General features: G+C 40.0%; 1 protein-coding gene across 1 annotated transcript in view; it reads right to left on the reverse strand.

The window, feature by feature from the left end:
• Positions 1-542: 542 nt before the first annotated feature.
• myo6a (myosin VIa) overlaps positions 543-12,109 on the reverse strand; it is a 161,390-nt gene continuing 149,823 nt past the window's right edge. Inside the window, exons 34-36 of the mRNA XM_053336497.1 lie at positions 11,774-11,800; positions 6,508-6,726; positions 543-3,796 (exon numbers count right to left, since the gene is read on the reverse strand). Coding sequence (XP_053192472.1) covers positions 3,597-3,796; positions 6,508-6,726; positions 11,774-11,800 — 446 coding nt within the window. The 3' untranslated portion in view covers positions 543-3,596. The remainder of the gene's footprint in view (positions 3,797-6,507; positions 6,727-11,773; positions 11,801-12,109) is intronic.

Raw genomic sequence — 12,109 nt, forward strand, 5'->3', positions numbered from 1 at the left:
TCATTCTGTCAGAAATGAGTTGCAAATGTGTTTTCCAGATGTTTATAAAATGTAATAAATGTCTGTGTGTCTCATTTGAAGTCAGTTAGTTTGTGAAACCCTTCTGGTGGATATTCGAACCAGTGATGTAGCTGCATCCAGTGGACAGGAAGGCTAATTATATCTGCTATGGTCTTGATCATGTTCTCAGATTCATTGGAAACTATAATGCTAGAATGAGCTCGTATTCAGCAGATTTGGGATCAAACTTCAACTTTGGCCATTATGAGGACTGGAAAGTATTGAATGTCACCCACTGTGTCCAAATCTTAAACATCACATCTTCGGCTCAGGTGTTCACATGTACTTTCTGAAAACAGTGTGAATGTGAAGTTTCATCAGTTTCATGTGGTCATCATGTTATCTTGTACAGTTTGTGTAAATAGTCGACTTCTCTTATCTTTCTGAGTCAACAGATGTCTGTCGCTGCTTCTGGGGGTTAAAAAAACCCAATATTTTTCTTTTCTTATGTAAAATGTTAAAATTGTCATTTATGTGTTCTGTTTCATGATTGATAGCAAATACAAACTGTGTTGAATAAGACAAAGCAATGTTCTTCATTTTTAAAACATACTTTTTGCAGAAATTCTGATTTTGTTCACAAATGAAGTCAAAGAAAGAGCAGAGGAGGTGAGTGAAACATGGAATGCATTTATTCATCTGTTAGAGAGATCAGCGTTAGAAAAATGACAGTGGAGAAAGGCAGTGCTTCCCGAGGAATGATTGTAGTGTGTGGGAGAGAAAACAGATGGAAGCAAACGCAGGACATGTTCTTCAACACACGGCCATCGATCCGATGTTAAAACAAGTACCAAGGTCTTAATCATGGGCAAAGCTCTTCACACATGGCATTAACATGCATCCATACAGAGTTCAAACAAGTCACATCCAGACTTCTTCATTTTGGTCTTGCTTGATTTTTCATGATTTTCCTGACAGCGTAAATCAAACTTAATTTCACTTTTTGTACGTTTTGTTGGTGTATTTGGGGAACACTCGATTTACACTTCACAAGCAATCACAATCAAATCAATCAATCAGTGAAATCAGGTTTAAAAATGTTCAAATCTTTGAAAGTAATTGTTTTTTCTTACTTCAGTGTCCCTGAACTGTAATTATTTGAGAGGTACTGTAGTGGCAGCAAGAGCAGAAAACAGCAAATCCAAAGAAAACCAGCATGAAAAGGAACAGATGTCCTGTTGAGGTGAGGAAATAAAAAGCTGTTTGTCAGATAAAGTGTTAAAATGTGTCAGTGGTCTTCAGCAAAGCTAATGCAAGCTGTAAAAACACGCTAATGGCTTAGTCCTTTAGTTTCAACACTGAAAATTAGTTTTACTACAAACAGTTAAGAACTTCTCAGATTTGCATAATTAATGAAGTTGGACAACTATGTGAAGTTCTTTCTTCAGGTCTCACTACACGTTCAGCCTTACGTACTCTGAGATGTTTAAATGGTGTTTACAACTAAATAGAAATCAGTGACTGAAGCCTTAAAAACATGCTTTTGGTTGCAGTTACACATGCAGAGTCTTCTTCATATTGAAGTATAGCTATCAGACTGTGTTGAAGATGATGAAGATGAAGATCTAAATGCTTAAAAAGCTCCTTTCCTGTCATATTTAGCTCACTTTTAATCATCTGGACCTCTTATTGACCTGCAGATTGCCCCAAACAAAGCTTTCTATCTTTGCTGTGACTGTTTGCAGGACTATCAGACCCTTCAGTGTATCTCGGGTGCATCCGTTCATTGATTTTTTTTTTTAAGCCTGCTTTCCTGCATGTTAATGCCACTTGTAAAGGGGATAAGCTACTTTGCGGCAAGACAGGTATTCATGCTTTCAGACAATCCAAGTCACCTTTTGTGTTGTGCAGAGCGTCACAGGAAATAGAAAGCGTAGGAACAAACTCAGCAGCCTCCAGGTGAACAGAGCAGGTGTTAACGTCATAACAGATTGTCTTGAGATTTTTTCTTATGTACAAGGCGAAGGAGGCCGGCGGTCGTTTTTAGCTTAGTTAGCGTTATTTATTGCTTCTCTTAATCTCACACATGTTTCGAGCCACTGAAGTAGAAACTGTTTCTTTCAAAAAATAAACTTTTACATTCCAGTTTGAGCATCGATGTTGGCTTGCACATACTGTACTTTGATGTATAGAAAATATTCAGGTTCCAGTTCAATGATGAGTACCAGTACAAAGTTAACAATGTGCCCGACAAGCTCTCACACAGCAGAAAAGAAATCCCAAACTGAATGAATTTCACAAGAGATAATACACATTTTTTCAACATTTTTTCTGGAATCAAATGATTTTATTCATCAAAACAGCCGAATGGAGTGATTTAATTTTTTCAAGTTATCATCAGTGAAAACATGTGAAACTGCCCTCTGAGTCACTGCGTTGGCAAAATGATGCTTCCTCGTGTAAACAGATCAAATTTGAAACCTAAAAAGATGTTGTGAATGACTTGTTGCAGGTATTTTTTTTTTTTGCAGTGCTGATCTGCTTCTCAAACATCCCGCATAGGAGGGTGCATCTCAGCTGTTGCATAATTAATTCACATTTTCTGCATTTGACAAAAAAAAAACTAATCATGGAGCTGAATTACTTCTCTGGCCACCAAAAAGAAAAAAAAAAGAAAAACAACAAACCCCAACGACGGTTTAATGGAGCCATGTTTGGTCTCAACTTCAAAAACATTTTTTGGACCTTTCTCATTAGCTTTTACACATTTAAATCACACAGAATGAAGAGAAAAAAGAGGAATCACTACATGAACAAATCAACGAGGTCTCAAGTTACATTCGGTTCGAAAAAGACAAAAAGGTCAAATAAAAATAAAAAGGAAGTATTAGCAAATATTTGACTGAATTTACGAGTGCAGTCACGAGGAATAATCTGACACTCATGCAGCACTGCCTCACGGTGAGAGCTGAACTCCTTTGTGCAAGTTTTTTTTTTGCCCTGTAAGAACCACATGAAGACAATGTAAACAGCAGGTTTTTAAGTCAGAGAAGGGATCACCAGCTAGCTGTTAAGATGGAAGCGACACACCAGTGAGACTTCAGTGTAATAATAATAATAATAATAATGATAATCAGGAATGCATAATTACAGAGGAATTAAAAGGTTTCTTGTTTGGGGAGGCAGCTTTGAACACCAAAAGAAAAAAAAAAAAGAAGTGTCCTACTTACGGCAATTAAACCCTGTTAAAGTAGTATTAAGGCCTCGTAGTTAGACGTGCAGAAATATTACAGAGAACAGAATTCCTTGGAAAACAACTGAAAATAATCATTTACTATGATTTTTCTGCATAGGGTTCAATGCAAAACTTCCCTCCCCTCACTCCCCTTTGAGGAACTGAAAGCCAGCAAGAACAAAACAAAAGAAAAAAGAAAAACAAAAGGACAATTGAGAGAAAGAAAAAAAAAAAAATCACTGTTCACGTGAATGCCCTACAGTCAGAACCTGGTGCAGTGTGCTCAGACGCCATCTGTGTTAGGTAGCTGGTGCATTCGTCCCTTTGTTTGCAGTGAGAGGGCCCCGACCCCGGCCCCCCCTCACTTTAACATGCTCTGCAGCATGGCCGTGGCGTAGGTGGGTCGCGCCTGCCGGCTCTCGATGGCGCTGCGGAGGTACTGGATGCCGCCGCAGCGCTCCCAGATCTCCTCGAACTGGCGGGGAAGGATCTCGGCTCCCCTCTTCCTCGACAGGCCCGTCTCCTCCAGGCTCAGCTCGCACATCTCCATATCATCCTTTCCTGGAAACCATAAGATTGTAAATTGAGCATCACAATACCTGCCTTGATGTTTCACTAGAAGAGTCAGGGTGGGGTGGGGGGGGGGGGGCTGTAATGAATAACCAACTGGAGTCAATGAACTGTTTGATTTAATGATGGCAACAAGCACAGATGTACTTCCTTTTAAACTCCATTAAAATGAGCAAATACCCCACTGAACATCAGAAGTCCATGATTATTTGAGACATTTTTAAATCGCTGGTATAAATGGTGAATATCTGACTTGACTGTGTGATGTATCCCGAGTTAAAATAAAGTACAACAGAACACCCCGAACATCTGCAGACTGCATATTTCATCCTCTGAACACATTCAACGCTCCCAATTTACATTCAGTCAGTACAACACTTCAACATCTAAAGCAATAAGGAGTTCCAGCAGTGTGTTAGCCAAGTGTTATATGAGGTAGTTACTCACTCACAAAGCGCAGCTGTCGGTGAATACTGCTGCTCCAAAACACCCAACTATTTCACCACAATATGAGCTTTTTAAGATTGATGACTACACATTTTTTAAATCGTACAATGTTTGCTGACACGGTTTCATAAAACAGCCAAAAAGACCCAAAGGCGACTCTAATTTTCTGAGTCAAGTAGGTTTTAACTTGCCAGCATACATATGCCGAGACAGATGGGTAAACAATACACCTCTTTTTGACTCATGATTTGGTGCTTTCATTCATTTAGACTTTGGGTGATTGTCTGTTACATCTATTTCCTGTCTCTCTCTCTACTATCTACATTAAAGGCAAAAAAGCCCCAAAAAACATACTTAAAAAAAAAAACGTGTCCATAAAATATGTCCTCCCGCTTCAGAACCGCTGCATCACTGTGCCTCCGCTGGCCAGCTAAGCTCTTCTATGTGGAGTTTGCATGTTCTCCATGTGATCAAAAACATGCTGGTTAGGTTAATTAGTTTCTCTTAATTGCCCGTATGTGTGAGTGTAACCTTCTAACCCATAGATGTGAATGGTGGTCTGTCTCTATACTATATGTTATATGTTACTGTTAGCCCTGTGACTGACTAACTGTACAAAATCAAGCTGGTTATTTATGTTTAAATACAAAACAAAAGCATGCCCATAAAATATGTCCTCCCACTTCATAACCGCTGCATCACTGTGCCTCCGCTGGCCAGCTAAGGGCTCTTCTACTGTATGTGGAGTTTGGATGTTCTCCATGTGCCTGCATGGGCCAATAGATCAAAAACATGCTGATTAGGTTAATTAGTTTCTCTAAATTGCCCCACATGTGTGAGTGTAACCTTCTAACCCATAGATGTGAATGGTTGTCTGTCTCTATGTTATATGTTAGCTCTGTGATTGACTGGCAACCTGTCGAGGGTTTACGCAGCTTATCACTCAATGTCAGCTGAAATTGGCTCCAGCTCCCCTGCGACCCATTAAAGGATAAGCAATGTAGAAACTGGATGGATGGATCATCTTTCACAACTGTATCAGGTTGATTGATTTACGTCGTCAACAAGGAATGACTTTTGGAAAACCGGGCTCTAAGTTGGGGAAACACTAGATCAAATATCTTGTCTCTATGAAGTGTACGTCTTAAACTCTCTTTGCACTACATATGAAATAATCTGATGCAGGAAGAGAGCAGCACATTTGTCTCTGTCATGTTCTAATGAGAGCTGAAGTGTGGCGTCCTCGTAGGAAAACTTCACAAATCCTGATCGATGAGCTGTATTGGATCTCCCACACAGGACTCCTGAATAATCATTTTTAAAAAAAAAAGCCGCACATGCTTTATTGCTGCCCCCGTCATGAAACGCCCAATGGTGCGTTATGACCGAGATGATGATGATGATAAATCTGCAGCACTGTCACAAAGTCAAATTCCTGAGCGTTTATTAAACTTGGCCACAATGAAGTGCCACTTTTGATTTCTTTTGTTTCTGTTGCCGTCAGCGGATAGACTCATTGATTTTGTGTCTCATCTCACATCTCCTCTCTCCCAACCCTGCCATTCTTAATTTCATTCATCGTTTCTTCTTTCATTCTGTCATTTTGTCGGGACTCCAAGAAGTCACCCTGCTCCCAGCCAAGAAACCACCCAGCACATATCTATGGATCTATTATTAGAGCTGGATAGAGCTCCACTAGAGTCCTGCTTTGTAAACCTGCACCCATCTATACCCGCTGTGCTTAAATAAATTAATAAATATATATATGAGGATAAAAAATGTCAGTATAACTTTTTTTTAAAACAGTAATGTTAGCGGGATCATGACAAGGGACTCATCACCTGTGATATTCACTGCAAAATTACAAAGGGAAACACGTGACGCATACTGTTGGAGACCTCTGCTATAGTTTTAATCACAGCGTCTTACAAATGTCACTCTTCATTAAATCACCTTCACCACAGCAACAGAATGAGCTAACCTTAAAACAAGAATTTCCTCTTTCAGTTTCAGTTTTCAGTTTCCTTCCTAAAGTCCAGGACTCGGACCAGATCTCTGAAGCTAACAGATAATTCTGCACTCTGAACCAACTTCTAAGTTTTCCGTCTTGTGATAATGAAAAGGCAGTGCTCCCTCCCTTATCCTCAACATTCCTTCCTTAAAAACTCCATCAATTTCTCTTCTAATCTGATTTCTATTTCCTCCTACCCCTCTCCTTTCATACTTCCATCATCACATCTCCATGTCGTACTCACCTGCCACCAGCAGGATGGGGTGTTTATCGGGATGCAGCTCCATCTGCCTGGCGATCCAGGGCCCATCGAAGTGAGCGTACCACCAGCCCTTCTTCTTGCCCTGAGGGTCTTTGTACTGGTCGCCCGGGCGGATGAACGGGATGCGGAAGTAGCGCTGCTGCCGGTTCATGGCCACCTCGTACTGCCGGGCCGGTATAGGCGGGGCTGGGTTCTGCTGGGCTGGTTTTTTGGATGGGGGAAAAAATAAGTTAGGTGGCTTCCCGAGGTGATAACCAATCAGGAGTCAGGGACCATGTTTACATGCAGCCTGGGAGCTGGTTAATGGGAATAATGGTAAATATTTGCTTCTTAAAGACCTTATTCCTGTTTTCCAACCTGTGTATGAACTTTACAGAAGGCAAGACTAAAGAGAATATCCTCTCATCGTAAAATGAGCTAATGCAAAAAAACAAAAGCCTACATGTGGTGTGCTGTGTTTTGGAGCAGCTCTTTGAGTCAATACTTCGAGACGATATTTAAGGCTGGACAACCCAAGATTGTTGTGAGAAAACTATCAAATAAATCCAGCAATTAGAGATACATCCAAGTTCTCGTAGATTAAAAGCTACTCCATGTACGGTGGCCCTGAGAGCTCAACACACTGCGACTTAATAGAACCCATGCAAACAGATTAAATACACGTAAAAACATAACACCGTAAGTCTACAACAACACAACAGAAGTTTTGGGACATAATACAAACCTCTTCAGTCATCCACGAAAATGAGCTAATCATTTTAGTTCCTCATTGTAACTGTGGCTTCTTTCATTTATTGTGTTGAACTTGCAGTGTTTGTGCATCTCAAATCAGTGAATAAGATTGACTTGTGTTCTTTAAATTGCTGTGTTGAGATTTTGCAGTCACTTATAAATATCATACCATTAATGCCATTTAAAAATAATAAAAAAATAATAAAAGAGTGGTAGTGAGTGAGTCTATTTACTCTACCATATATGATTTGGGCTTCATTTCAATATATTTGGTATGACTCCAGTGATGTTTTCTGCTTGTTCTCATTCTGCTGGCAAAATCAACCTTCATGTAGATGGAAAGATTAACAGCATCTCGTCTGCAGAAACAATTTCCTGCTTGCTTGTGATAATCCAGATGTGCTCCAAACAGATGTTACTGTGTAAAATCACTGGCTATATGTCCATCTTTAACTGTACTGAAGCATTAATACACAACAGTACAGCTGAATTACTAATTAAAAATAAAATGCTTTTACAATTTCTAGTCATTTCTGCAGTTGTTGATACACAGGTGAGCCAACTGGAATAATTCTCATGGAAAATGAGAAAACACAAAACACAAAAATGGAACAGAAAATCCAAATGAGCACAACCAAGTTAAAATAACTTGACTGTGATTTCCTTTTTAGTCTTCCTTTTAGTGGGAACATTTCTTCCCACAAGCCCCAGCGAACTCACTGCATGTAAACATTACGCCCCGCTCTGCTGTATTCAGATCGGGTTTGAATAACGAAGCCTTGGCTCAGTCTCCGTGTTTAAGTGTAGTCAGTGAGTCCTGCTGTTAGAGCTGGAGGAGGGTCAGCAGAGATCACAGCAGTGCTGATGACAGAGGGAGGAAATCAGTGAGACATGAAGCATGGCGGGTGTTTATGAAGGGGTTTGCATACTCATGTGAAAAATAAAACCTATATAATTTGCATTTTTCTACAAAGTAGAGCGTAAAATAGGGATCTACAGATTGAAGAAGCTTTGCTACGTAAAAAAAAGGGACTCAGGCTGCAGCTCGTTGAATCAGCTCACTGCAAAAACCTTCATTTTAAGAAGTCATTTCATCTTGTATTCAGCTTTAAAATCAGAAAATGTGTCAAGTATTTCACTAAGCGACATAAAATCTACTTGATTTCTGTAAAATTCAGTTTGTTAAAAGGATTTTCTTGATTTAAGTTAATATATATTGAATGAAATGGACTTCAATCTAAACATTTTCCACCAAGTAAAACAATTAAACTGATTCCAGGATTTAAACGCCTTGTTAAAATGAGTTTTCACAGTGTGTGCAAAACCTGAAAAAAACATATATCGAAGCAACACATCGTTTCACCATCACCAACAACATGGTGCCTCAAACCACCGTCCAGAAAAACTATACCAACATTTCAAATTCCCTTCCTCATACCAACGACTTTTACAGAGAAGAAAAAGATCCCAAAACTTCACTGGCAAAAAAAAAAAAAAGAAAGAAAGAAAGGAAACATCATCTCTTTTTGTTCAGAAGAAATGAATACATGGAGAAAAAATCTTTAGAGTGGTGCTTGAACTTAAACTCCCTGCTGGATACACTCAGGTTGGTGATTAGCGTTTGTCATACTTTCTGGCTTTCTGCTACAAAGTGCCTGAAGGTAGGTGACTCAATGAGGGGTGGAAAAGCTGCATTCAAGATTCGAGGCTGACAAAAGAAGTAAAGTAAATCTGCGAACTGTTCATGCAGCTTAACATCAGCTACCAAACGCTGATGCTATTCAAACAGTGGCTTCGACATGAGGAAGAAACACAGAGGGAAGGAATCCACACACACACACACACACAGTCCTGTCTAACAATCCGCTCTGAAATACAGGAGTTTTGAGTGTTTTTGTCAGCAGAAGAATCTAAAAAAAGATCTCTGCTGTCAACAAACTGTAACATCTTGACATTTAAGAGTTAAAATGTGCTGATACAAGGCGGTTGGATGATACGGTACTGTATGTCCGCTAGTTCATGTTGTCTGTTCCTGACAAATAATAGTATTCACCTGACGACTGCCTCTATAATAAAGTCTGTAAAACCTGGAATATCATTTTATTTGAGCACTATTAATTCACTTATGTGTTTCTAGATAAAATCCTCCTCTAAATGCTCACATCTACCTCAGATTTTCAAAAATAAATACTATTTTTTGACTGGTAGTAGGTTTAATTGACTAAAACATTGACTGTACATAAATATGGATGATGCGTCTCCACTTTCTACTACTATGCAAATAGTAACCAAAACATCTCCTTAATGGAAGCTGCCATCTTGCTTGTGTGATGTCATTAGGACAGATAAGACACTCAGCACGCTGCAGTCAATGAATGATGAATTTATTGAGCCCCACCGCTCTATATTAACAGTATGAGAATGGAGTAAAACTTAAAAGAAGAAAGAAACTAAAAAGAAATAATGAGTATGATAAGCCTCATAAATATGCATTTCATATTATGTACTATAGGCCTCATGAAGCCTATCCTAATATATAAATATCCCAAACATAGCTAGGTGGAAGCCATTAACAGGACAGGTTACATGGGGGCTAATGAGCAGTGTATGACACACACCGAGTCATACACACAAAATACAAACAATTCAAATTTCAGCATCTTATAAAACCTGCACTTACACACAATTCTTCTATAAGTGATTCCCAACCAAGTTGAATGTAGATGCATTAACTTCACACTTCCATAATGTGCTTTCTACCAAGGAGTGCAGGATTGCCTCCCTGACAGGGTTCAAAGGTGAAACAATGAGGCGTGTATTATGCAAAACAGAATCAGCAGACCCCTAGTGGCTGCAAAAGGAACTGAAGGTCTTTTCATGGTCAGAATAAGAAGTTTGGCTCAAGTCTGCTAAAATAGAGGCGGCGGGATTTATGACCTATCCTACAACCAGCTTCCAGGAGGCCATCGAGATATTTTGGTTTCAATTTTGCAGCTCTGTCATGACATTCATATTTATATACAGTCAACGGTCTTAATACAGAGATTTAAACTGCTGCTAAGAGTGATCATTTTAACACATTTTCTTAGTCTGGGTTTCAGTGGAAAGTTTTAATGCTCCAAGATGGTTTAGATCAGGGATGTCAAACATGCGGCCCGTGTGCCAGAACCAGCCAGCCGAGGGTCTGATCCGGCCCACTTTCCTTATTCCTCCCTTCCTTACATCTTCCCTTCCTTCCTTTCTGTCTTCTTTTTCTTCCTTCCTTCTTTCCTTCCATCTGTCCTTTCTTCCTTCCTTCTTTTATGTCTTCTTTTTCTTCCTTCCTTCCTGTGTTATTTTCCTTCCTTCCTTCCGTCTTTCATTCCTGTATACTCTTCCTTCTCCTCCTTCTTTTCCTTCCTTTATTCCTTCCGTCTTTCATTCCTGTTTACTCTTCTTCTCCTCCTTGTATCTGTCCTTCCTTCCTTCCTTCCTTCTTTTTAATGATCCGGCTCACGTCAGATTAAATTGGGCAGTATGTGGCCGTTGAATGAAAATGAGTTTGACAGCCATGGTTTAGATGATGTAAATGCTCTTAAAGACACTGTAAACTTTTGACCTGGACTCTAGTTTGGTGTGAAAATTCTCCTAATATAACACATTAAACCCCACCAGATTGAGTCTGTGATGATGAGAATCAGCCTTCATATTAAACCCACATCATTCAGGTACCCAGTAAGAATTTAACACTCTATTAACTCTCTAACAGCGGCAGGTTTAAAGACAGATTGTTAGTGTGATGGTTGTACTGGATGCCTCATATAGCTGCTGTGATGTATCTAAAGCCTTCATTAAGTCAGGAGTGAATGGAGTGAAGCGCCTGCTCGTTGCTTCAACACCTTAACAACATTTCTCTTTCCATCAGTGCGTGCGGCCGCCTTTTCCCTCCAGTCACGCTCCTGTAAACGTGACGCTATGATCCGAGACGTCAAACACAACCTGGGCAAACTGCCTTGAAAAAGCCTTCTGTCCTTTTTCTCCCTCTCTCTCCTTCTTTCCTCGAGAATTCCTCCTTGTGGGGAGTATCAATAACGGGCAGCCTTGAGAGCGCGGAGGAATTAGCTGGGCTCTTTATCAAACCCTTATAGCTGTCTGGGAGGCGTCTCACAAATGGGGCTGGAGCTGGCACCGCTGCACCGGCCATGAAGACGAAACGGCAGCTCCGTGCCTCGAAAATCGCTCAAATGATCTCTTCCACACACAAGTCTTAATAGAGGCAGCGGTTGCCATGGAAACCCATCCACCTTACCCCTCTTTTGCCAGGGAACTTTTTCCATCAAACAGAGCAGCACAAAAAAAAAAACCCAAAACAACAACAACAACACAAACCCAAAGTCCAACAGCGAGCCCGGTTAAGAGCAGACCTCTGCCATGTTGGGTGGGGGTTAATAATAAAAAGAAGGGGGGAGGGGAGGGAGGAGCGGGGGGAAGGTGTAGCTCTGTGGTTAGTAGCGTTACACACTGGAGGACCACTTACATGCTTTTTTCACAGGAGGCGCATGATCTGAAAGTAAACATGCCAGGTTACACGGACATGTACAGCAGGAAGTGATGCAACACAGCAGAAACATTGAAACAAGTGAGGTGTGTTTTTCTTTTTTTGGTTTTTGACAGACATGATAAGAATGAATCAGACAAGACAAAAGAGTGAAAATAGAAGTACTGTCGATACACATGATGATAACTCAGATGTACATGACTCAGACTAGTCCTGATAATATGAATAACTTCAGTTTAAGAGCATTAGTGAGATGATAAAAAGAGTGAAATGACAATGTGACAATGAAAAATATGTCCTCTGGTTTTTTTCCAT

This window comes from Scomber japonicus, chromosome 17, assembly GCF_027409825.1.
Source record: "Scomber japonicus isolate fScoJap1 chromosome 17, fScoJap1.pri, whole genome shotgun sequence".
Classification (NCBI taxonomy): domain Eukaryota; kingdom Metazoa; phylum Chordata; class Actinopteri; order Scombriformes; family Scombridae; genus Scomber; species Scomber japonicus.